Here is a 27,889-nt window from a genome sequence, read left to right on the forward strand (position 1 = left end):
TCGTCAAAGTTGCCCAGCCCTGGTATAGACAGAATGGGGAGTTAAGTGCCTTTGCTCAACTGCACATGGACCATAACTGCTGGGTCATGGACATTACTACGCATTCACATTTCTGTACACAAGTCAGTATGGGCAGTTAAAAAAAAAAAAAGAGAATATGCGTAGTTAGCACACAAAGCGTCAATCAATTAAAGAAGACAAAAAAAGCCGACACTTTCGCCTAAGGGGGTAAAATGTCTTTGACTAAATACCAATTATCGTTTAGGGAAATCACATTAGGACGGAGTCAGACATGCAGCCTTCTCTAATCAATCCCTAGTGGTGTGAGTTGCGGCGAAGATGAGATATAGTGAAGTGGCGTTTGATGGAACAGCCATGGAGGAGATGGAGGAGGGGGGGGGGGGAGTGAATCAAGCTGTTCCCTGTCCCATTTAACAGCTGGAGGATTTAAAATTATTACGAAAAGAAATGTCCCCAAAGGCAGCAAGTCCACTCGAGAAGAAAAAAACAAAAACGAAAGAGGGACTAGAGAGTCCCTCCTGGGAGGGCCGTCCTAATGGAAGAGGCAGGGCTTGACGTTTTAAGTGCTAATTACAAAGCCATTAGCTTTTGGAAGCCTGCCTTGTAGCCGTGACACTGTGACATGTTTGACATAAATAGGGGAAAATGTTTGTGTACACATCATCTATCTATCCAAAGTAATAGAACTTGTTACCGTTAGTTTTTTTTCTCCATGCAAACATCTTTACTGTAGCCTATAGTACATTTAGTGCGGTTCTGGAGCAGCACTGAAGTACCAATCCAGATAAACCCAAGTTTACTGTAGGCGTTACTGCCTGGGTCCACACGGGATATACCAACAAGGTCTGTGTCTGTGAACCCGTTTCCAACTAGGGATTTAAGTGGGGTCTTCTGGGGTATTAAAGGCAGAACATTGCTTGCTCTGCGCGATTAAAGGAGAATTCCATACTAAAAGGCTTTCTTACCTTTCTTTGTAGTCGTTACGTCCCCACCAAAGAGGTCCAGGTGTTATTTTGTGCAAAAGCTCCTTATTGGCTATTTCCCCTACCATAAGCCCTCAATGAATTGCATTGAATTGAATGGGAATTGAATGGGGCTATGGGGTGTTATGCTAATTCGCTTATTTCCATCGCTCAAAATTATAATTTCTTTGTATATATCCTCTCTTCATAATGTAAATAATATCCCAAGCGGCACAGTTTACTACTTCTTTCGATGGAAATAAGCGAACTAGCACAACACCCCATAGCCCCATTCAATTCCCATTCAATGCAATGCAATTCATTGAGGGCTTATGGTAGGGAAAATAGCCAATAAGGAGCTTTTGCACAAAATAACACCTGGACCTCTTTGGTGGGGACGTAACGACTACAAAGAAAGGTAAGAAAGATAAGAAAGCATTCTAGCATGGAATTCTCCTTTAAGGAAGAGCTACAAAAAACCATGACACAATGACTAGTCTCTGAAGCCGTCCAATTCGTAGTTTGTCGCCTGCTCCAGTGTAAACAATCTTTGAAACGTCTGCCTCAAAACGATGCAGAGATGTAAGATCTGGGTCTATTCAGTATTTAAGTCCGACGTCATTTTGTAGTGCTACGTTACGTCCGGGTCCAAGTGGCACCAGCTCCCGTCCGCATCCCATTGTAAATAGAATATCTAAACGCGTGAATCTTTTTAAATTGACGTTATTTTTCAGAAAGGAAGCCATAGAGGGTTAAAATGGGTCTTAATGCTTCCAACTCGAGTGGAATTATTAATGTTTTGTACAAGTGTCCATGACAACAAAAATATATGATGTGGCGACAATAAAGACTATTATTATCATTATTATTGAAGGTGGCAACAGTCCATTTGCTCGGTAAAATATTTCGGGGGATATTTACAATGTGTGCAGGCTTGAGTATGTTGAATCTAGTTTGCATTAATGAGGATTTAGTTGACACAATAAAATAAAATGGCGATAGTATTCCATGTGGGGCAGACGGCCTGTCACAGCCAGATTTTGGAGAGCAGCGCAGCTTTGTTTTTTGCGAGGAAAGGAAAGCGGTAAAATGAGACTTTCGTGGTTGTTTTCGTCTCAGATTTAGTCAGACGGAGCGTCACAGTATAACTCCATGGGGACACAAAAGTAGGACCCGGAAGTATCTCAGGAGGGGGCGCTCACGTCACGGCTAAAATACTGAATAGTCAATAGCAGGCTGAACCTATGCTCATTATCCCACGTCAACCCCTGGAGTCAAACAGTAGTCAAAGCGTGATCCTTTCTTCCAAACCCATCTAAATTAAATTAGCCCACTTCACTGAACAAGACACTGTTCTCTCGTCATAAGACCCCAGAGAGTGGATCAATGTGAATAAGATGGGGGGGGGGGGGGGGGGGATTATTATTTTATTATTACGTTTTTCAAATTGATAAGAAAACGTTTAATTTGACAAAATGAGTGTAAACTAAACGGCCCCTCTGTCTCTGGCACGGGTCGGGCTTTAACCCGTTCTGACCGGGCACCCATTTTGGTGTCGGCATCATGTTATGCTTTTAGCTATTTAAAAATAGCAGATCTACAAGCTCATATCGCGCCACCGAGTGGCGCGATACGAGCTTGTAGGTCTGCTATTTTTGAAAAAATCGAAGAGCGACTGAGATTTTTTTAGAATCTGATCTCAGGTCAGAATGGGTTAATCAGACCCAGTGTGTGTCCAGTGGAAAACCTCGTATGAATCTGATCTCAGGTCAGAATGGGCTAGTGGATATTTGGTGTTGGAGGGGTAGGTACTCCAGCTGAGAGGGAATGGACAAGGAGAGGCAAAACCGAGGAGAACCGATGGTCTGTGTCCTCTGTCCAATTACTAGTCTCCTGCAAGCCATGGCTCAGAAGAAGAAAAAACTAAAATGGCCCTCGGTTGTCGCTTAGGCTCTCCTAATTGGCAAGGCGCAAAAAAAAAACGAGACAAGGGGGAGGCCGGGGGACTGAGGAGGGTGGGGGTGGGGTGTGTGAGCGGCGTGGAGAGTAGAAAGAACCCAGAATGCATTTTTTTCCAGAGGACCCCCAAGGATACCAGCGGGCGGTAAATGAGTGTTAGCGCCGCCTTGGCGTGGCTGTGTCTGTCTGTGGCGCGTCGTGGGAGGGCATCCACCGCCTCCAGCTCTCCGTTAACCCATTTTGGACTGAGGTCGATTAAAAAAAAAAGTCTTCTAAATCCTAACATTTTGGAGAAAACCCCATGTTTCCATGTCAGTGGTGCTGAACCTTTTTCATGTCAAGGACCCCCAGAATTATCTCTATTGGGCCACGGACCCCCCCCATCTCAAAATATGTAGTTCCAGGGACCCCCCCCCCCCCCAAGAAGCCAATCTTTTTGTTTAAAATGTTCGCTCTGAAATATATTTTCAAAGATTCGCACCACACTTTCACGACTTTTCAAAAATAGCAGACCTACAAGCTCGTATCGCGCCACTCGGTGGCGCGATATGAGCTTGTAGATCTGCTATTTTTCAATAGCTAAAGCATAACATGATGCTGACACCAAAATGGGTGCCCGTTCAGAATGGGTTAATGAGGAGTCACCGCTGCCCTTTTGGCTCCTATATGCCAGCATCCACAATGTCATCAGATTTCTTTCAGTGTTCGCACTGAACTGCTCCCAGATCTGAACGTGTTGTGGCCGTCTCTGGAGTGCGAGTGTGTGTAATAATTACAGATTTAACAGGGAGGGTACTGTCGGGGACGTCCTCCATTCTCGACCTGTAACTTTAACCCATTCTGACCTGAGATCAGATTCATACGAAGGTTTCCACTGGGACACACACTGGTCTGATTAACCCATTCTGACCTGAGATCAGATTCTAAAAAATGTCAGTCGTTCTTCGATTTTTTTCAAAAATAGCAGACCTACAAGCTCGTATCGCGCCACTCGGTGGCGCGATATGAGCTTGTAGATCTGCTATTTTTCAATAGCTAAAGCATAACATGATGCCGACACCAAAATGGGTGCCCGGTCAGAATGGGTTAACACATGCTCTGTCTGACAGCATTATTCAGTTCTTTAGTGGGAAAACTTTCTAGACGTCTTTTTATTTTTAATAAGCGCAACTCTAAGAGGCATTCAGTCCCACACAAGACCTCACCACCATGTGCTTTGGTATTCATTTGGTTAGTTTGGACTAATGGGGCACACACTTACGGAATGAAAAACAATGAAAGGAAATGCTCTAAACTGGAGCTGAAAACAAAATGCAATGTGAAAGTTAAGATGCCTTAAAATGACGATACAAGAGTCTGTAGTGTGGAAATGGGTTTAACGTCCACATAAAATGGCACCTAACTTCCTTAACATGACATTTTAGTAGAGTGAGGATAAGCAGGCGGGACATAACGTTGAGAGGAATGCAGTGCAAGTGATATTTCTTTGAGTAACAGAAAATCAGCTTCAATTTGACAGTGTTTCCAGTTCCATTTTATCTGCTAATCACTTCCAATTTAACTTTTTCTCTTGGAGGGGTACTCCTATACAAACACTCTATACTGCAATGATAACCATCAGACTATACTTGGAGAGTATGTTTTGCACTACGTCCGTCCGTCCGTGTGTGTCCGTCCGTCCGTCCGTGTGTCCGTGAGCAGCTAATCTCGGCCACCGTTAACCCGGTCGATGCCAAATTTTGCACACACACTCCCTGGATGCCAACGATGAACCTCTGCCCCAAACTTTCCAGAACGGCCTGTTATAGCGCCACCAGGAGGCCGCTTTGTGCAAAACAAGTTTTTGCACAGTACACCTACAGATTTTGTCGCAAATTGGTACACAGTCTCTCTAGAGCCATTCAACTAAACGGGTCTTTCAGATTTCTCAGACCTTTCTCATCCTGATTGGTTAAGATTGGCTTCCAAAGTTCACAGGAGTGCTCAGTTTCAAACAAAATGCTGCAAATCATGAACACATCGCGTGATTTCCGTGAAAGTGTGCACGCACATTCCCACTAGGCAGAGGAAGAAATGCCACATGAACAATTTCAACTCAGCCTCAAGGTGGCGCTATAACTGGCCGAAAAGTGTTTTTACCTCTAATTTACTTTTGTTGCCCTTTTATCCAACCACCAGATGAAGGCAAGCTGCAATGTCCTACATTCCTATCCTGGTGAAGACCTGTGCCCAGAAGGGCACTTTTTCTAGTTTAACACTTATTTTAACAAAACTATATCTCATAGATTGATGGGTGGATGTTATTGGTTGATTCAAGCCTATAAGCAGTTAAGCACAGGGTATATTTTGTTTTACAGGAAGAACACATAATTGGTGTTCATATGACAATAGAGAAAAACATTGTTATTTCCATTTCATTTGTGGCATACATTGTTCTAAAAAGGTTTAAAACGGCAGATCTAAAAGATCATAACACGTCGCAACGCCAGGCATTATAAGCTTATAGATCTGCTATTTGTGGCACTTGTTGGCCCCAGAATAGGGACGTCATGGTTGATGTGGTAAAAGGTGTCAGGTATAATGCCAGGTATACAGTAAAGGTGGCCGTACACTAGCCGATAATCAGGCGTTTTTGACGCTCGGGGGTGCCCGACTCAATCGGTAGCGATTCTCGGGGATAAATGATCGTCTAGTGTGAGTGTACTATAAAAGATCCAATCGTAATCCCTCCCATCTGCTTGGCCCGATCAACATCAAGAATGTTTGATATTTGCTCTGCCCCGCAACCCCCCTCTCCTCGTCCCCTCTCCTCTCCTCTCCTCTCCTCTCCTCTCCTCTCCTCTCCTCCGCTCTCCTCTCCTCTCCAGTCTAAATGAATTCCTCTCCTCTCCTCTCCAGTCTAAATGAATTCCTCTCCTCTCCTCTCCTCTCCTCTCCTCTCCTCTCCTCTCCTCTCCTCTCCCCTCCCCTCCTCTCCCCTCCCCTCCTCTCCTCTCCTCTCCTCTCCCCCTCACCTCTCCCTCTCCCCTCCTCTCCTCTCCTCTCCTCTCCTCTCCTCTCCCCCTCACCTCTCCCTCTCCCTCTCCTCTCCTCTCCACTCCCTCGGGGCCGAGAATCCTTGGGTGCGCTGCGCCCGAGTTTTTAAACCGTGTAGTGTGTGCTGCATAAAATAATCAGATAAAATAATCGTGCCCGATTATCCTGTAGTGTGTGGTGCTAGTGTAAGGCCACCTTAAGTGTAATGCTAGCCAGTTAGCTGTAACCAGGCGGCCGATGTTGATCTATTGTGGATGGTTGTTTGCTCCACACCGTATGGGCCAAAGAGTACACACACACGCACATAAATCTCAAGGAAAATGCTGACTTTAGTTTAATGCCAATTGTATAGCTTGTAATTTTTTTCACCTAATACTGAAACCAGGCTTTTATATTGTTGTTTGTAGCAAAGCCCTTTGACTTTTATAGTTTTATGAGCATTTCATGACCAGGCATTCGTTAACTTTAGAACATTGATTTCACAGTAAATCCTCATAAACCTGCAGGACCTCAGGAGGCCCTAGAGCGGTCCTTGCTGTTTGGTATGCAGTGACATGCTCATCTGTACCCGACACCTTTCAATTCGCCAATATAACCTCCCTTCCCGTTTGTGGCTTTTCTATTTGAACGCTATCAATTTAGGGATGTGCTGTGAAGCATAAAGCATAAAAAAAAAAGGATAATCGATACTTTGAGAAAGGATCACCAAGCCATTGCCACTAGACATGATTAGGAGGGATAGAAGAATACAGGAAGGCTGTAATATTCTATTTTATATGAAGTGAACAGGTCGAGACCAACCCCTGTGGACATTGATCTTCAGAGGGAAAACAGAGGCCTCTTTGACAGTGTGAGGAATACATTTTCTCACATTTCTGATCGTGTACGATATCATAAACCATCCAGATCTCTCTCTCAGGTCATGTCTGCTATCTTTCTGTTCCCCCAGAATCAGAAGTAAATGTGGATAAAGTGTTTGTAGTATGCACAACATATGTGGCACAAACACACAGAAAACCGCAGGTCTGCAAAGCAACAAAAAACACACGTTAGTTTGCTGCTGCCTTTTGATATAATTTTAAAACAATCTTTTCTGCACTGTCATTTTACTCTTTTATTCCGTTCTTTTATAATGTGTTAATTTTGTATTTCTGTATGAATGATTAACGTTTTATGTAAATAACTTTGGACTGCCTTGCACCACTGATACAGCAACTGTTTTGTAGAATGGGCCTTAGGTCTTCCAGGTTAGAACGATCTCGTTGCTGTGGTAACATAATACCTAATGAAAGATGATGCTTCTCATCATGACAACAGATTTGGTGAGCAGTGCTAACTATTAGCTTAGAGCGTTGGTTCCCACTCGCCTCCGATTGGTTCATGTGTATATGGCGACGTAACATTCATGCTGCAGTACTTTCAAAACCACAATGGCTGCCGTCAACGCAAAGTTTAATAGTTTACGCAGAAGCAATAAGAACAGCAGTTATTTCAGATATAGACGGACATATATCCAACATATCTAGCTCACGCATGAAGTAGATACTAAATCAGACCTTGTTGTTTTTAGCGTGGCATCGTGTCTTTAGCGTGTCTTTAGCGTGTTTTTAGCGTGGCATGTGTCTTTAGCGTGTTTTTAGCGTGGCATGGTGTCTTTAGCGTGTTTTTAGCGTGGCATGGTGTCTTTTGCGTGTTTTTAGCGTGGCATGGTGTCTTTAGCGTGTTTTTAGCGTGGCATGGTGTCTTTTGCGTGTTTTTAGCGCGGCATCGTGTCTTTAGCGTGTTTTAGCGCGGCATCGTGTCTTTAGCGTGTCTTTAGCGTGTTTTTAGCGTGGCATGGTGTCTTTCATGCATGAGGAGCAGACTATAGCGCACTGTGTGGCGACGTCAGCTTTCTGTTACACTGATTGGCTAGATGGGTCTGTCTGTCAAGACAATTACTAACGCACACTTTACATGCTGCCTTTGGGCCTCCACTGCAGACTCCAGGGGAGGAATCTTGTGCTCACAACGACAATTTTATTATTTGACAATTTGGCCAATTATATATATAGATATATATATATATATATATAATTTTTGTATTATTATTATTATATATATATACACACACCTATGTTTTAAAGCAATTGGATTTGATGATATACAAACAACTTTTGCTGGGGACGACGCCGTGGAATGTCCCTCAAAGACCCCACTCATAGGAAGTGGGCTTTGGTCCAGAAGATCACAAGACAACATTTTCAAAATAGGAAACAAAACTTCTCCTTTGTTTATTTCTTCTGACAGCATATCTTGAAAGGAAGTTGTCTCATTAGCTAGCTAGAGCCAGAAAGTGTGAATGTGTGCTGCTGTATGATTATGAAGCACAGTACTGTATGTGCTCAGCAAATCCTCCCCGGGAGGAATATACTGTAAAAACAACAACAACATTATGATAAAATAAAAGGTTTTATGGTTGTGTTTTGAACAGTTTAAGGGCCCATGACGTCGTAGACGTCATGGGATCGCTCTACGGCCTACTGTAGGAGCGCTTGTTGCGCAATCCTCGGTTGTTGCACAACAAACAGTGACATCGAAAATGTTCCCTGGCCGTTTAGCCAACAACTAAAATGTTAAAACATTAATAACTTGTGATCTAAGTCAGGGGTGGGCTAACGCCAGGGCTCCACTGGGCGCGTCTGCGGCGCGTCTGCGTCGCGTCTGTGTCGCGTCTCCGTCAGCGTCGGGAATGTGCCCTTTTAATCAATGGAGGGTGGCTCCACTGCCCGCGTTGCGTCGCGTCTCCGTCACCATAAAATTGAACCGGTTCGTTTTTTGACGCACGCACGCGTGACGCAACGCGCCCAGTGGAGCCCTGGCGTAACTGGCGGCCCAGGGGCCACATGCGGCCCCCACCTTCACTTAATGTGGCCCTCATCATGTTAATCAGAATACTGATTATAGTATTGATTTCAGCTGTTTACAATTCCAAACCTGCTTTAATTACTTCATGACTAGTATTAAATTACTATAATGTTATTGTCTTTTTGTGTCCAATGTATAGTTATGTTAACAGTTCAGAAAGTTTGAAATTCAATAAAAAGGTTACTTTTCAGGATTCCAATTTAAAAAATAGCAAAAAATTATTCAGGTTTTCAATTCAAATATAGCAAAAATAGCCGATCTACAAGCTCAAAAGATCAGCTATTTTTGCTACGACAGTAACATGCACTGTGGCCCCTCTGGAGTGAGTGTGGAAATATATTGGCCCTCGCCATCGTTAAAGTCGCCCACCCCTGATCTAAGTCATCCTGTCCAATTCTAAGACGAAGGTGAGGATACAAATTGTGATTGGCCGGAATGAGATGATGCATGATGATAAGGGCGCCCCTCACTTCACACGGGTGTGACTTTTGAGCGGTGCCAGCCCCTCAAATATACCCTATATACAGCTTTACGTCCCGTCACGTCTCACATTTGCCTCTCATTGACAATGAGAGGAGAATTTACGTCATATTTGCCTGAAATTACGTAACTTTGTGGCAACACAAACATTAACCCATTCTAACCTGAGATCAGATTCATACGAGGTTTCCACTGGACACACACTGGTCTGATTAACCCATTCTGACCTGAGATCAGATTCTAAAAATGTCAGCCGTTCGATTTTTCTAAAAATAGCAGACCTACAAGCTCGTATCGCGCCACTCGGTGGCGCGATATGAGCTTGTAGATCTGCTATTTTTCAATAGATAAAGCATAACATGATGCTGACACCAAAATGGGTGCCCGGTCAGAATGGGTTAAATGCCATTGACAATGAAAGGCCAATGTAGATCAAATGAATTCAGTTGTCATCTTACATGATCATGGTGAAAGAATGAGGTTTTTTAAAACATTGTAGCATGGTTAAAAGACATAAGTTGACAAATAATTAATTCATGAAGTGTATTAATGTTTTATTGGATGTTGTGTTACCGGGTGTTACCTTTGAGGGGCGCTAGCCCCTCCAATACACACATTTAGTTCAATGTTTGTTTTGTACACAAATTGCCAATGAAGGGAAGATTTACGTCATAATGTGTCATTCACGTCATATTGTCTCTTTATTGTTAATGGCGTTTAATGTTTGTGTTCGCACCGTTGGTTTTACATCACCATTACGTCACCTATTCAACATGAGTTAGACTTTAACCCATTCTGAACGGGAACCCATTTTGGTGTTAGCATCATGGTATGCTTTAGCTATTGAAAAATAGCAGATCTACAAGCTCATAGCGCGCCACCGAGTGGCGCGATACGAGCTTGTAGGTCTGCTATTTTTTTTAAATCGAAGAACGACTGACATTTTTAGAATCTGATCTCAGGTCAGAATGGGTTAATCAGACCAGTGTGTGTCTAGTGGAAACCTCGTATGAATCTGATCTCAGGTCAGAATGTGTTAATATAGTAGCGCCCCTCACTTCACACAGGTGTGATTTCTTGTTTACATTCTGTTGCTCCTTGATGACTTATAGTCTAGGGTTTTATTTTTATGATTATGTTGACGACGGTGTGCTTGATGTGAGATGGTTCAAAGGCAATCTTTAACAGCACCACCAACCAGATCATGAGACTTGTTCTTGTACAGCTTTTGGCACAGACGCAGCTAAACAGAGGGACTGTAATAAAACTCATGAGGGAGGGGGGAGGGGGGGCAGCTACTTTCCTGACCTTACGACTGGTGCACGACCATCACAAGCATGTCATTTTGCAATCTCAGGGCCATTACAAGGCTGTGGTTTCTCCATCCCGTCTATAAAAGTTAATGATGCATCGGTGTTGGGGATGGGGATGGGGGGAGGACGCAGCAGGCATGAAATTGGTAACCAACAATGGCCAATAACACCGAGGTTTGGGCCATCTTGATTGCATTCTCATCTTACTTTAAAAAAAGGCAAATAGCAGCACTTTTCAGGGCTCAAGTATCTTCCGTTTCCCTGGGACAGTTTGAAATGTAATTGTGAGTATTGTGTGCTGATCTGTGTCGTCCCAGCTCTGGGAGTTCTGCCTGCGCTTCTGCACCAACAACCACACGAAAGAATTCAACAGGACATGTTAAAATCCTCATGTTCATGAACTTCTTTAAAGTGTACAAATGGGAGATTTGTAACTCTCTTGGTCACAAATGGATAAATCAACACTGAAGATTTTACAGTGCAATTATTACCACCATAAAATCAAGATTTTAGCTCAGACAGAGGCTCAGGCAGTGGCTCAGGAGGTAGAGAATCGTCCACTTGGGAATCGGACGATTCCCAGTTCAGTCCGATGTGTCCGTGAGTCCCTGATCCCCTAACTGCTCCCAAAGTGCAGGTTGGCGCCTTGCATGGTTTCCTCTGCCGTCGGCATGTGTGAAATGTGTGAATGTAGTGCACAGTCTAAAGCGCTTTTTCACTACATTAAATGCACCATTTATCATTTTACAATTATTGTCATCTCTGACTCACAAAGCTCCCTTCAGGAGGGCATTAGGTTGTGAATCTTTTATGGCATTAACCCTTGGACTGCCAGTCCCAATTTTTTTGTTTGGGTAACAAATTGGCATATTTTTAATTCATTGTTTTAACATACAAGAAAGATCTGGTGGATTGAAGAGATGTTTTTTCTTTTTTCTTTCATTGCAAATGTATTCTCTCGAATCGCCACCAGATGGCGGGAAAGCACCATTATGCTGATTTTGGCTAAAATAGACGGATCTTCCTAAGTCACTTCCGGTTCAACAATCAACAACATCCTGTAGTATTTTGACCCTAGTCAATAGCTTGGCTGGTCCGGATTGCTAAGCTAATGCTATATTTTTCATAACTAAGTCAAATTAACCTCAAATCAACCCCAAAAGATCGCAAAATATCACATTTTTTACAGCGACGCACATAGAGACGGCGCGCGTGCACGATAGCGCACGATCACGCGGATTTCGGCCGTCTTTTGGTAAATTACATCCAACATTAGTGATATTAGCGAAAAAATATTAATTTTTGCTCTTTTGACCCCGCGATAACTGATATTGATTGTCATTCCGTTTTTTCCGTTAACGGGAGGTTTAGATTTTTCGATTAATTCAGTTTTTTCCGTTAATTGTAGGCCAAGGGTTAAGTTAGGCAATCAATGGCTTAGGAGGGTTGATACTGTGGTTTCCATGTTATTACAGAGAGTTTGTTGTTTGTTTGTCTGCTGCATATCTTTTCATGCCGGTAGAAAAATGTCTCGTATATGCATTGCCTATGTTTGTGTGATTTTAATGTGCATTCTTCTCAGGCTGTGAATCCACCAAATGCCCTAGTTGAAAATATACAATAACTCTCGACAAGCAGATACTGTATAAACGCCACATGTGAACACAAAGCGCTGAACAGATGCTGGTCTGACTACAAAATGTCTAGAGAGAGTTTTAAGTGGTTAATACAGGTTTATTATTAAATACCTAGCACTTCACTTGCTGTATACAAAAGGTGCTTTTCTCACTATTATTTATGTTCATGCATATTGACTCGGGGAGCACACTTTGGTCCGACATATCATTGGTTCGACGGAGCATTGATCCAACTAGGGATAGGGTTGGGGGTTAGGTTTAGGTGTGCTGCCCCGTGCTCGCGGTTATGGTTAGGGTGAGGGTTTGGGGTTAGGTTTAGGTGTGCTGCCCCATGCTCGCGGTTATGGTGAGGGTGAGGGTTTGGGGTAGGTAGTCAATCGGACCAACGGTAAGTACCCTATTGACTCGAGTCCAAAAAGCAAAAGGTGTGAATTGAGTGGTAGCAACCTTTTAACTTCAACCATGTTGACAGCTTCTGTGATTGTATCCCACAGTGATTGTTTACTAAAGGGTCTAAACAAGCCTGTGACTTGATCCATTGTGCAAATACAAGCTCTACGGCGGTCACATCACTGATGAGCTCAGACGAGGTGTCAATAGAGCCGGGCGACACCCCGGCATTAGTGACCATTGGTCGTGGACCCGCGGGGGACGCGGAGGCCAATTGGAAAGGAGGAAAAGAAACACGTGGTAAAACAGCAACGTTGTCAAGGTTAACGCAAAGGGTTACTTTCCATCCTGGCTTCCGGTTGTTTTTAGGATTGATTTTAAAATTATTTTACTTGTCTATAAAGCTCTCAATGGTCTCGCACCTTCCTACCTACCTAAATATGTCCCAAACCGCCCCCCCCCCCCTAAGGTCTTCCACTGCTGGCCTGCTCGCTTTGCCTAAAGAAATGGCAACTAAAAAATCCGGGGAAGCAGCTTTTTGCTTCTACGGGCCGTCGGCATGGAACAAGCTCCCACTGTACCTTCGTCAGGCAGCCTCTGTAGACATTTTTAAAGCTCAGCTCAAGACCCACTTCTACAACATTGCTTTTAATTGATAATTTATTTTTTATTTTTTGTTATTCATGTCCTCACTGTATTGCATTACTGCTTGTTTTTTAATGTCGTTGCCTTGCTTTTCTTTTATTCTCCATTGTTCTGTAAAGCACTTTGAGCTGCATTTCATGTCATGAAAGGTGCTATACAAATAAAGTTTTATTATTATTATTATTATTAGTGGTTCTCAAACCTTTAGCCGGTGAAAACCCTGAGAAATTAGATGTTTGTCCGGGACCCCAAACTACTAAAACTAGCAGATCTACAAGCTCACAACACATCACTTCGTGCCACGTCGTGAGGCTTGTAGATTAGCTATTTTCACTACTTCTTAAACATTTGTGTTTTCTAATTTATGGAATTTCTTATATTTTTCCTTAATCTTTTCAGGAAATTACTGAAAAAATCTAATTGAATTTGTTCTGAATTCATGAATGAAATTTGCTTTTTGGGGAATGTTTTGAAATAATAATTTAAAACAAAATGTAGGAAACGAAAAAAATTAAGGGACCCATAAAAATGTGTCCCACACAAATGGGTCCCAGTGCACTAGACTAGTCTAGAGGATAAGCCCCTTTTCGAGGGTTGGGGTCCTCATAGCCTGAGCTAACGCTAGACATTTCTGGCCTAGATGGGAGGGTCGCGGCTCAGAAAAACGCGCACCCTGATTGGATCTCATCGATCTGTCCGTCACCCCCGGCCCCTCCTCTCCCCCCTAGTGCAGCGCTACGTCACATCATTTGGAGCGACGCCCACCCGGAAGGGTTGACTCCCACTTTTAGACCAGAGCGGCCAATGCGTTCCTCCAGGCTTTACATTTAGACCAGAGCGGCCAATGCGTTCCTCCAGGCTTTACATTTTTGCACCAACAAAAATGAAAGCCTGGTACCGAGGCTAGGGTCCTCAAAGCAGGAGCAAAACGGTGGTGTAAACATGGCGGGCGCGGCGGCGGCGGCCGTCTCTTACCGGGGTTGACGTGCTCCAGGGCCTCCTCCTCCACGTCCACCACCTGGTGGTAGTGGTGGATGCAGACCCTCATGTCGATCTGGTAGAGCAGAGCCGGACACAGGAAGGTGAACTCCTCAGGGGAGATGAGCGAGTCGGGGCTCAGGCCGTAGTAGGAGAGGAGCTGGGTCAGGTTCAGACACTGCAGGAGGGAAAATCAAACCAGTAGGTTTACTTCTTAACCCATGCTGACCTGAGATCAGATTCTAAAAAAATGTCAGTCGTTCTTCGATTTTTCAAAAAATAGCAGACCTACAAGCTCGTATCGCGCCACTCGGTGGCGCGATATGAGCTTGTAGATCTGCTATTTTTCAATAGCTAAAGCATAACATGATGCCGACACCAAAATGGGTGCCCGTTCAGAATGGGTTAACTGGCCTGTATGTCCCCTATAACCTCATATCAGTCATAAAATGTTATCAGTTCAGCGACAGTAATTCCACTCCTGTGTTTCCTAATCGAAGCGGAGAATACATGCAGTATAGGCTCCAGGCGAGCCTGCTGGCTGGACTGTGTCCAGTGTAGTAACCTACTGGTGAATATCGGTTGATAACATTTGAAGCGGGTGAGGAGGAGAGACTTTAGTCACGGTTGGAGCGGGGTACAAATTAGTTTTACTGCACTGAACCCTTTCGGAGCTGCCCCAGAGTACGTAGCTCTGCTGGAGAAATTAGGGATTAACCCATTCTGACCTGAGATCAGATTCTAAAAATGTGTTTGAAAATGACAGTTTTCTGAAAAAGCTATGTTTCTGTGTCAGTCGTTCTTCGATTTTTCAAAAATAGCAGACCTACAAGCTCATATCGCGCCACTCGGTGGCGCGATATGAGCTTGTAGATCTGCTATTTTTCAATAGCTAAAGCATAACATGATGCCAACACCAAAATGGGTGCCCGGTCAGAATGGGTTAAAGTGTCTTGCTTAAGGGCACAATCATTACCCATCCTTTAACTCGAAAAATATAACCATTAAAAGACCCCCCTGGGGGAGAATGATAGATTCAGGCAGAGAGGTAATTGTGGTTGGTGTTTATCTACTCTACCCAGACACTCTGGCAAGTAACAAACTATATTTTATTATTTTGTGTCTACTCGGTTTCCGTAAAATCTAGTTTGATAGCAAATAGTGACTTTAGCACGGGGTGGGGTGGAGGCTTGGATGTAGCAGCACCGCTTGTATATGCCAGTGGAAATGGAAGGATTTCTGGCAAATCTGCTTGCAAGGCTTACCCTTTTCATTTTTATAATAGAAAAGTTAATATAGCATGTATGTGGTTTGGAGAGAACTTGAGGTTTCAACCTCCATTAAGTTCAATAATTGGTAGCCTCGGTACCAGGCTTTCATTTTTGTTGGTGCAAAAATGTAAAGCCTGGAGGAACGCATTGATTGGCCGCTCTGGTCTAAAAGTGGGAGTCAACCCTTCCGGGTGGGCGTCGCTCCAAATTATGTGACGTATAGCGCTGCACTAGGGGGGAGAGGAGGGGGCCAGGGGTGACGGACAGATCGATGAGATCCAATCAGGGCGTGCGCAAATCTGAGCCGCGACCCGCCCCTCTAGACCAGAAACCTAACACGTTAGCTCAGGCTAATTTACGCCCCATCCCCAAATACAAAAACATAATCAATGGGGGCCCATGTCTAATTATCAGTCTAAACATGGCCCTATATTCTGTATGTTTCCGTTTATGCACGCAGCTTCCGCCATATTGAACCAGAATAACTCTGATTGGGAGCCAATTATTATTAGGCAGTTTATCGACTAGTAACCTTATTTATGGAACTGCTACTTCAGGTCATTTCTCTGGTTAAAGGCATTCCAATACATAATAATCATACTGCTGTGTGCATTTCGATTTCGATTCGGCACAAACAAGGGACTAAATTATTTTCGCTCCTATGCCACCAAAATGTGGAACGCCCTACCAACAGTCATTAAGACATGTGAATCCCTTGACTCCTTCAAAACCGCTCTCAAAGGGCACCTACGGATGGCTGCAATTCAAAACTGGCCTCTGTAAAATCTGAATCCCCCCACCCCACCCCACCCCCCCCCCCCCCCCCATTTCCCCTCACTGTATAATGTATATTTTCCCTTTTTTGCTTCCTATATGATGAATTCCTGTTCTGTTCTTTAGCTACATAGAAATGTCTATTTGTATGTCTCTAAATGTTTGTATGTCTCTAAATGTTTTGATGAATAGAACAATGTGGACCCTGTTGTAAACAAGTGTAATGCTTAATTGGGTCGTCCACTCACAGTTAACAGTCTTTGTATTGAGTTTGTGCTTAAAATGTACTGTAAATTCTACAAACTGTTAATAAATATTTCAATCAATCAATCAATCAATGCATACAGTACATCCAATAGCACCCTTTCATAACAATCCCTGCTCGATAACTCCTTGTCCCGTAGCTTCTTGCATTCTGATAAAGAAACACCGTAGATGTTAGTTAGTTGTACCTCCTCGTGCTGGTGAGGGTGAAAGATTCCGACTGAATGCCCTGGCAGAGCTGGCACGGTCGGCTTCACATTCCCACTCGGCGCCTCCCTCTTTTTCTTACGGGAATGACCGTGGTCCTGATCATCATCGCCGTGATTCTGTTCGCGATTCTGCTCGGTTGGCACGGCGGGTGCCTCCCGCTTTTTCTTATGGGAATGGCTGCCATCGTGGCTGTGGTCGTGAGGCTCGTGAGTCTGTTCGTGGTCGTTGTCGTGGTCGTGCTCGTGTTTCAGCTCGTGCTCCGCTGTGGGCGGCGGGGGCGAGACGGGCACGGCCGTCTTGTTTCGCCCCCGTTCCCTGACCTTTCCCTGACCCCTAGCCGGCTTGCGTCCTGGCCTCTTGGGCCTCATGCCGTCTGCGGGGGCGGCGGCGGTCGGGGCGGCAGCGGAGACCTCAGAGACGAGTGACGACGACTGGACGACGACCGCTGCTGCTGAGCTCTCTGTCGGCTGCTCCTGTGATAATAATCATCATAATCGATCATTTAAAACATAATTAAATTTTGAGAATCCACACATTTATACTATTCACTTGCTACATCCAACCAGGGAAACTCCCCCCTAACCCTAACCCTAACCCTAACCCCTTAGATAGCATTTCTGTTGGCTTAGATAGCATTTGACACAGACTTATAGCATGTTATGTAGACAGCACTATAATTGTATTGTATATAGTCACAGCACGCCATAGTACATATGTATAGCATAGTAGTATATATATATATAGTTTATATGTATAGTGTATGTATAGTTTCATTATATAGATATTCCACTGTTACTTTCTTAGCTTACGCATGTTTCATGATAAATGCTTTTATGTGATGTATTCCCATGCTTTTGTTCTTGCTTAAATGTAAGTCGCTCTGGATTAAGAGCGTCTGATAAATGCCTAAATTGTAAATTGTAAATTGTCAAGAACTCCTCATGCATACAAGGAAGTATGGGGATAGTCCGTTGCTCTCCCCGGGTTGGTATATCCCAGGATTACATTAGAAAATTGACACTGGGTGAAAAAATGGATTACAAAAATCGTGGGATAAAAAAAAAGAAAGAATTAAGAAAATAAAATCTGAAAATACACGTAGCTGATCTACGAGCTTCCAATGTGCCACGATGGGCCATGCTGTGAGCTAGATGGGACGTTTTCCACGACTTTTGTTGACTAAGAAAATAAATAAATTAAGTGGTAAGGATTAAGAGGTTAATCGATTTGTTGATATATGTAAATAACAATAACAATAACGACCTGTTATTTATAAACATGTATAGATGTTTGTAGATGAGTAATAATCATGAACAATCATTGTTGACATCCGTAAATGTTTACCTAAACATTTATAACTGTGTTTAAACATCATGTATACGTTATTAGTAAGGTATTAGTAAGTAGTAAACTATTCACATAGTTATAAATGTTTAGGTAAACATTTACGGATGTCAACAAACATCTGTTCATGATTGTTACTCATCTACAAACTGCTTATAAATGTTTATAAATGCTTTATAAAAGGTCGTTATTGTAAAGTGTTACAGTAAATAAAGATAAAAAAAAATTGTATTCAATGAATTTCAAAAGTAATTGATATAATTATTGCTATATTGAAAATAATCAATAGACGCAGGCCTACCTGTGAGGGCTCCAACTGAGCCGATGACGGCGGCGGCTGCTCCTGGCGGACGGCAGGAACGTCTACGCTCTGCGACCGTTTGCCATCGTGATCGTTTTCGTGTCCGTGCTCGTGATGACCACCATGGTGGTCATGGTGATGGCGTCTGTGATCATTGTCTTGCTCGTGAGCATGTCTGTGTTCATTGTCTTGCTCGTCGTGAGCATGTTTGTGTTCATTTTCCTGGACCTTCTTCGTCTCATCGTGGTCACGGCTGTGTTCTCCTTCATCATCACGCCCCCCGTGACCGTTTTCATGATCGTGGTCGTGGTTATAGTCATTCTCGTGTTTATGGTCGTGGTCCATCCTCGGAGCACTGCCACCGCCAGGCGGAGGAGGAGGGGACTGCTCTGTGGGTCTCTGTTCTGTGTGATGGTGGTGGGTGTGTGGTGGGTGGTCGTCCAGGCCCTGCGACGACGACGCGGCCTTGCCGACGCCGTGCGAGTGCTTGTGCCCGCCGCCGCCGCCGTCGTCGTGGGTGGGCATGTGCGAGTGCAGGCCCTCCTGCACCTCCAGCACGTCCAGGTGGGCCACGTGGTCGTGGCCCAGCTCCTCGTGCTCCATGCCCACCACCTTCAGCTCGCCCAGGCCCAGGCTGCCCAGCAGGCGCTGGAAGCCCTGGAAGTCCAGCGTGTCCTTCTGGCCGTAGCGGCTGAACAGCTGCTGGATGTAGAAGCGCTGCTCTTCCTCCAGGAGAGGGGCGGCGGTGTCGCCCGGCGAGGGGCTCTCGGACCCTGTGGGGATGGACGGAGCAAAAGGTTATTATTAGCCCATTCTGACCTGAGATCAGATTCATACCAGGTTTCCGCCGGACACACACACTGGTCCTGATGAACCCATTCTGACCCGAGATCAGATTCTAAAAATGTCAGTCGCTCTTCGATTTTTCAAAAAATAGCAGACCTACAAGCTCGTATCGCGCCACTCGGTGGCGCGATACGAACTTGTAGATCTGCTATTTTTCAATAGCTAAAGCACGACATGATGCCAACACCAAAATGGGTGCCCGGTCAGAATGGGTTAAAAACAATTAAATTGAATTTTAGCATGATCTACTCCAGTCTTCTGGCATGGAAGCAGAGTACATTTAGTAAAAAGCTTGTATAATTGCAAAAGGTTTTATCAACTGAATGATTTAAACACACAAAGGTTAAATCCAAGAGTAAGAACATGTCTCATTCATTTAGCTTGCACAAATTTGAACCAGTACAAAAGTTACAAAATCTCTTCTCACTCAATACCAGAACAATACATTAGTATTAAAACAGGTGTAAAATAAATACAATTGGCAGGCTTAGCTTAGCTGGTAGTAAATGCACTATGCAGAAAGCCAGGCCATAATGCATTGCATGCACAGGTACATTTGTAAAAAAAATCGATTTTTTTATTTATTATAGTTAGCCAAAAAAGAGAAAGAAAAAAAAATGTTATCTGAACTAAATAAAAACTATATATAAAAAAGGGGGAAAACAGTTGGTAACAGTTTTTCTTGTTACCAACAATATATTTTAATGGCATCTTTTGTTGAGGTTTTATTACACAAAATTATGCCTTCTTACGCTAACCATTTGAATCCTGCTGACAAATAACAAAGTATGAAGTATGAAGAACACTAAAAACAATCTCAACTAACTAATAATAATAATAATAATAACTAGAAAAAGTGCCCTTCTGGGCACAGGTCTCCACCAGGATAGGAATGTAGGACATTGCAGCTTGCCTTCATCTGGTGGTTGGATAAAAGGGCAACAAAAGTAAAAAATCACGCGATGTGTTCATGATTTGCAGCATTTTGTTTGAAACTGAGCACTCCTGTGAACTTTGGAAGCCAATCTTAACCAATCAGGATGGAGTGTGAGAAATCTGAAAGACCCGTTTCGTTGAATGGCTCTAGAGAGACTGTGTACCAATTTGCGTGATGTTTGGACAAAATCTGTAGGTGTACTGTGAAAAAACTTGTTTTGCACAAAGCGGCCTCCTGGTGGCGCTATAACAGGCCGTTCTGGAAAGTTTGGGGCAGAGGTTCATCGTTGGCATCCAGGGAGTGTGTGTGCAAAATTTGGCATAGACCGGGTTAACGGTGGCCGAGATTAGCTGCTCACGGACACACACACGGACACACACACGGACACACACACACATGGACGGACGGACGGACGGACGGACGGACGGAGTGCAAAACATACTCTCCCCCCATGCCTTCGGCCTGGTGGAGACAATGAAACTATTCTAACCTTGGGACGGAGTGGCCCCTAAATATGGCGCCTGTGAGATCTGCCGGTCGTCGTGGGTGTGTTGGTGTTGGTGGTCGTGGTGGTGACCTTCTTCGCCATGGCAGTGGCTGCACTGATGGAACAGGAAGGTGAGCACGCACAGGAAGCAGAACTTGGTGTGCACGTGGACTCGCATTGTCCCCTCACTCGCTGGTCCCCTGTGGAAGGGGCACAGATAACATGTCACTCAGGGGGACAGGGAGGAAGGGGGACAGATAACATGTCACTCAGGGGGACAGGGAGGAAGGGGGACAGATAACATGTCACTCAGGGGGACAGGGAGGAAGGGGGACAGATAACATGTCACTCAGGGGGACAGGGAGGAAGGGGGACGGATAACATGTCACTCAGGGGGACAGGGAGGAAGGGGGACAGATAACATGTCACTCAGGGGGACAGGGAGGAAGGGGGACAGATAACATGTCACTCAGGGGGACAGGGAGGAAGGGGGACGGATAACATGTCACTCAGGGGGACAGGGAGGAAGGGGGACGGATAACATGTCACTCAGGGGGACAGGGAGGAAGGGGGACAGATAACATGTCACTCAGGGGGACAGGGAGGAAGGGGGACAGATAACATGTCACTCAGGGGGACAGGGAGGAAGGGGGACAGATAACATGTCACTCAGGGGGACAGGGAGGAAGGGGGACAGATAACATGTCAAAATGTTTTACGTCTTCATGCTGTGGGAATGAGTCTTACCTTGAGTAATTAACCCATTCTGACCTGAGATCAGATTCTAAAAATGTATGTTTGAAAATGACAGTTCTCTGAAAAAGCTATGTTTCTATGTCAGTCGTTCTTCCGATTTTTCAAAAATAGCAGACCTACAAGCTCGTAGCGCACCACTCGGTGGCGCGCTAAGAGCTTGTAGATCTGCTATTTTTCAATAGCTAAAGCACAACATAGTGCTAACACCAAAATGGGTTCCCGTTCAGAATGGGTTAATGTATAATAAAGACAGTAAAGTACAGTATCAGTCCAACTGAGCTCCAAGTAAAAATTTAATTATGATAAAAAAAAACATTTACACTGCAACACAGTTCATCCTGACACTTGCGTAAAAAGAAAAATCAGGACCTGTACTGCCAAGGGACAGTGCATGGCAGAAAACAATAGACCTTTTATAGGCTACAGGCTCATAATATAATGTAATACATAACACAATATTATTCATAGCACCGCACCCACATGTAGCTCCCAGCAACAACTTTGATATAGATAACGATTGGACAAATAATGAGCTCCCAGGAACAAAATAAACTCTCCACTGAGAAACATGAAACTAATTGCTTGTTTCTTTTCCCCCACCAACCAACCAAATAAAAAGAAAAAAGCCGGAAGCAGCGATATCATCATTCCAGTCAAATGATCCTCATAAGGTCTCCAGTGGAGCCTGTGGGGGCTTTGGGTCAGAGACGGAGGGAGGGAGTGGGAAGACTACTGAATAGTAACCAGTGGTGGAAAGTAACTAAGTACTTTTACTTAAGTACTGTACTTAAGTACAATTTTGAGGTATTTGTGCTTTACTTGAGTATTTCCAATTTCCAGTACTTTTACTTCTACTCCACTACATCTCAGAGCCAGCATTTGTACTTTTACTCCACTACAATTATTTGAAAACTTTAGTTACTTTGGCGATTTTAATTTTGATTAGAAAACATACATTAACCACTTCAACCCAATACATTTTGGCCATTTGAAAATAGCCGATCTACAAGCTCACAATGCGCTTGTAGATCGGCTATTTTCAATAGACTTTGTACACATTTTGAACTTGTGAAGTGGGACATTCTGCAATATGAGTACTTTTACTTTTAGTACTTTAAGTACATTTTGATGCCGATACATTTGCACTTTTACTCAAGTACATTTTCAATTCCGTACTTTTACTTGTAAAGGAATAGTTCTAAATTGCAGTATTGGTACTTTTACTTAAGTAAAACAATTGAGTACTTTTTCCACCACTGAAGAAATCTTTTTTTTGTGCATAGAGAGAGTGCATAGAGAGAGAGAGAGAGAGAGAGAGGGTGAGGGTGAGGTAGAGGGTGAGGTAGAGGGTGAGAGACAGATGACCACACAGCCTCTCTCTCACAAATTGCCCACCAGGGGTATCCAGTTGGACTGTAACTGGGAGCGGAGGGCTTCAGCAGTACCCCTTCGCCTACGCCTACGCGTGCTGGACATCTAATGAGCGCACACTCCTCTCCGATGCAGCCAGCTTGTTAGTGAGCTGGTTGTGCTGTACTGTACGTACATGTGTCACCGGAGACTTGAATGGTCATCGCAGCAGATAGAGGTTTCACACAAACCCAACTAATGTCGAAAACAAAAAAAGGCAAAGAAATAGAGGCACTGCTCCCCACAGGTGTCAAAGCAAGCCGTTAACCACAGATTGCACACATGCTGGTTAGGTGTTAACAACGGCGAAAGGCAACAGGGGGGCCGGTGAAAGAAAAGTCAGCAAGAACCGGCTTTCTGAGCACAGAGATTCCAAGTGAACAGTGAACAAGTAATATTATTGCACAAGAGCCTAACGAAATTGTTTTAAAAGGGTGATGACACAGGCAATCAATATAGCACAGTGTAGAGAGCAATAAAATATGTTTTGCAGTAAGACAACAATCTTTCTTTTACCACAAAATACGAATCCAAATCACCTCCAAAAAAATCCATTTAAGGTAGATTATGCTCTGGAGAGTTATTTTTCTCTCTTTAAATGCTGACTATGCAGAAGATTCGGTATCAGTGAAGAACTACTGAGTAACGTGTTAACCGCTTTGCAGGTGGAACAGGTTACAGAGGCCCAGTGTGTGTGTGTGTGACTTGATAGATAACGCTACAGACGAGATCAGAGCTTATCAGCAGCTAACTATTAGCTTACTATGCACTTCCTCATGTGGGCCACGTCAGGGTGCACAGAGCTACCTCGCTACGTCAGTTCACAACATCAAAGAAAGCAACATTACCATACATAGTTACACTGCAATCCTGAGGGTGTACGAATGGAACCAAATGGACCCGTAAACAAACTTAAAAAAAAAAAAAAAAATAGACAACACAGAATCCTCACCAAAAAAAACAACTTTTAAGGTACTTCAGAACCCTGTCCAATAAAATCAATGACATGCAAGTTGAAATGTATAACGAGGCTTCAAATTCAAAATTAAAACAATCCGTGGAAAATTGAGAACAAGGCTACTTACTGGTGCGTGTGCCTTCCTTTCCTTTGAGCGAGCGGTGTGTGAAATTGAGTTGGATAGAATAGGAGTTGTGTGTGTGTGTGTGTGTGTGTGTGTGTGTGTGTGTGATGGTGTTTCTGGCTCTAGGCACAGACATACAAGCCGACTTCACTGCTGCCAATAAGACACTGTTTATAAACACGAGGCACCGATGACCTATGAACCCACGCAGAGAGAGAGAGAGAGATAGGATGGGGCAAGACCGGGACCTATTTTAAGAGTGCACACACACACACACACACACACACACACACACACACACACACACACACACACACCCGCCTCCTGCAAACAACAACACAACATGGTGTGGTCACCCTAAATATGAAATTAGAGGGAGACAAGCGAATCTGTAACGGAGCACATGTAATATTTAAGGATTAAGTAAACAATAATCTTGTTAAAAAGGTAAATTAACACAATATGACGAGTGAAATTGCGACTTGTTTACTGCAGAACATAAGCAACCCAGTAAAAATGATGTTGCTCAACACTCACATGTCAATTAAATAAATGCCTCAAGAAATAACTATGCTAAATAAAATATATATTAGCTGACATATGCTGTACTGTATACTAGTCTAAAGCCAGACAACTCTTCCACAATCTTAAAATGTCACAGTCTGCAATTCTGCATTGTAAAGGTTATGCACGGGAAGTGGTCATCTGTAATTTCCATTCACGAAAAAAAATATATATTATTTTAATATCCATTTCTGCTAATCAGCAACCTCAATAGCATTCACATGCATGTCAGGAGAGACTATACTGTCAACTCAAGTCTTTGCAACACAAGACCAGACCAAGGGAAATAACAATGAAACAAATGCCATAAAATAATCCAGTCACTCCCATTGTAAAAAAGAAAAAAAGGTATGGGTGTTTCAATTGGAGTCAAAGTCAAATGTATCGACATCAACACTTTTAAAAACAACTCTCTCAGCACAAACCAAAGTGCTGTACAGAGCATAAGTAAGGAGCCGTGGGAATCAATGCTTCTCAAGCCATATGGCTCATAGAGCAGGTCGGGATCCTCTCTCCTGTTCCCATAGCGTGAGGCAGCTTGACATCGCCCTGGACATAACGCTACTGTAGTACAGTGTGTCGCAGGGATCCTTACACCCAATCCAACTGTTGATGCTGAAGGCCAAGCAGGGGAAAATTGGGGTATAGGCTGTCTTCTGTATGCCTTGGCCAGGGACTGAACCCCGGGGCGGGCCACGACCTCCCAGTTTCAGGGCAGACACTATTAACACAAGGCCACTGCACTTGTACAGACCAGAGGTAGCAAAAAAATTAAAAAAAAGACACAAATACAAGTGTGTCTGTGTGTGTCATGTTTGTAAGTGATGTAACAAACAACCTAAAGTTATTCCACACAATCATCACAACGTCGTATACTGTCACTAGTTACAATCAGGATTGACAGTGCCGAGCCCACAATAGCACTTCAATTTGAACAGTTAAAGAGTAAAAGAAAATATTAATAGGGAATAGAAATGTGTATAGGATTAGGAGTCAACTGTAAAACTATGATGAAGTGACATGATAGCCTTTCTCTCCAGTTATCCCTCTAAGACCCAGCGTTGCTTTTTAGCAACAATTTTATTTAATTACTAATTTCTTCTTTTTTTTTTCTGTTCTTTTTTCACCTAAACGTCATCAGTGATGTTCATTGCAATGCCATTTCAATGCCATTGGTCATGATATTTGCATATAAATACCCCCCCACAGAGGCTGGAATTCACACAAATAAAAAATGCCTGGACTCTGTGCGATTTTGAACATTTTTTAACCTAAGACTTTTGACCTTTACCCTAATAAAAGTAGGTAAAATAATTGTAATATATGTTTTTTTGTGATCATTAGAATGTCTAGAACATGTTTTATTCATTATTGTGAAAGATATCCCCCAAATGTAAATTATTAATTTATTATATTATTATATAATTATTATACATTTTTCATCAAACTTTTATTTTTTATTTTTTTTAACATATTTTTTAGTCTTAGTCCTAGTAGTACAAAGTAGTAGTAAGGTTGAAATCTATTTTTTGCAAGTAGAAATTAATGCAGGTCTTAGGGTTATGTGACGATATAAAAGAGTAAAATGATGAGAATGCGGTGGAGGTGGTCATGTGACTTACTGTGATTCGTTCCACCTTCTTGGGCCCCCGATCCTGACGCTGTGAGGGGATTTCTTCTTCTCTTCACAGATATGCACCCTGGATAGAAGATATTTCGATATGAATGCTTATCATAACATTTGATATCATAACAAATCCAACCTTTCGTAAATATTGGCACACACTTACAGTGTACACACTTAACCCATTCTGACCTGAGATCAGATTTCATACGAGGTTTCCACTGGACACACACTGGTCTGATTAACCCATTCTGACCTGAGATCAGATTCTAAAAAAAATGTCAGTCGTTGTTTCGATTTCTTCAAAAATAGCAGATCTACAAGCTCGTATCGCGCCACTCGGTGGCGCGCTATGAGCTTGTAGATCTGCTATTTTTCAATAGCTAAAGCATAACATGATGCTAACACCAAAATGGGTTCCCGTTCAGAATGGGTTAACAGACATGTGCGCGCACGTGTGTGTGTGTGTGTGTGTGTGTGTGTGTGTGTGTGTGTGTGTGTGTGTGTGTGTGTGTGTGTGTGTGTGTGTGTGTGTGTGTGTGTGTGTGTGTGTGTGTGTGTGTGTGTGTGCGCGCGCGCGAGACAGCAAAATGGAGGTATGGGGGAAACAACTGGCCTGTATTAGAAGATCTTTCAGTACTTAATTAACTTTTTAGTACTTAACAACTTAAGTAACTACTTTAGTAGTTAATGCATGTAGCCTAAAACATAATACCACATGCATGTAGCCTAAAACATAATACCACATCATTAACTGGCTTTCGCTAGCTAATATTTGTTAAGTACCTGGAAGGACCTCCGAGGTCATTCCGGTTGAACACGGATCACGTGGTTCTAATTAGACTGAATCCATACGGCATGTTGAACGGCACATTTTAAAAACATGAATCAACAGCACATGACCAATAAGCTTAAACCTCGGTGTTACCTAGAGTGCAGTAGTGCACAGTAGTAGTAGCATGAAAGTATTGTCAAGTTAAGTGCATGGCTATAGCAGTGCATAGTTCATATAAGCTGCATTTGTTTTACAAGAATAGAAAATCTACCACCACTACTAGAGTCTGCAGACCATTGGTGGTGTCATCAGTTACGAGTCATGTTGGAGTGTCTTGTTTACGCTCATCCGAATGTGCTATTCAGCTGCTCATCAACTGCTATTCATTCACTGGCTGCTGCACTGACCAATCAAGATGATTACATCCATCAAGACCATTTTCACACACATGATCAATCAATCATACCCTAATTATTAATAGACCCTAAATAGTCTAGCCCACACTACAGCCACACTAGAGAGCGAGAACAACCATCTGGGACCACCCACTTTCAAATCAAATCAAATATGGATACAGCACTGTAGACAGGCCTGACAATCCACCTTTCAGCAGGCCCAGGGGAGAGGAAATGATCACTTCTCTTAAACAGGTGATCACCCCCCCCCCCCCCCCTCATTTACATACCGTGTTTTATTTTTTACGGATATGATAATGATTTTTTTGTTGTTATTCTTCCTGTCGTGTCTATGAATTGATTGCATTGGGTCTAAATGGAAACAAGACCACAAGGACTTTCTCTTGTGCCATCTCTTTTGTGTGTTTGACTGTACTCTACTCTAATAAACTATTTATTATTTGATTCAATCATTCTCTCTACTGAATCTAATCTAACAACAACACTCTTGTAACACAGGA

At 43.3% G+C, this 27,889-nt stretch overlaps 1 protein-coding gene across 1 annotated transcript in view; it reads right to left on the minus strand.

Annotated features, from left to right (window-relative positions):
- Positions 1–27,889, minus strand: part of slc39a10 (solute carrier family 39 member 10) — an 83,452-nt gene that overhangs the window by 34,748 nt on the left and 20,815 nt on the right. Inside the window, exons 3-7 of the mRNA XM_083776048.1 lie at positions 26,197–26,274; positions 20,766–20,962; positions 18,493–19,265; positions 16,826–17,320; positions 14,326–14,506 (exon numbers count right to left, since the gene is read on the minus strand). Of these exons, the coding sequence (XP_083632174.1) occupies positions 14,326–14,506; positions 16,826–17,320; positions 18,493–19,265; positions 20,766–20,962; positions 26,197–26,274 (1,724 nt within the window). The remainder of the gene's footprint in view (positions 1–14,325; positions 14,507–16,825; positions 17,321–18,492; positions 19,266–20,765; positions 20,963–26,196; positions 26,275–27,889) is intronic.

Source organism: Protomyctophum parallelum (assembly GCF_964188405.1).
Source record: "Protomyctophum parallelum genome assembly, chromosome: 11".
NCBI lineage: Eukaryota > Metazoa > Chordata > Actinopteri > Myctophiformes > Myctophidae > Protomyctophum > Protomyctophum parallelum.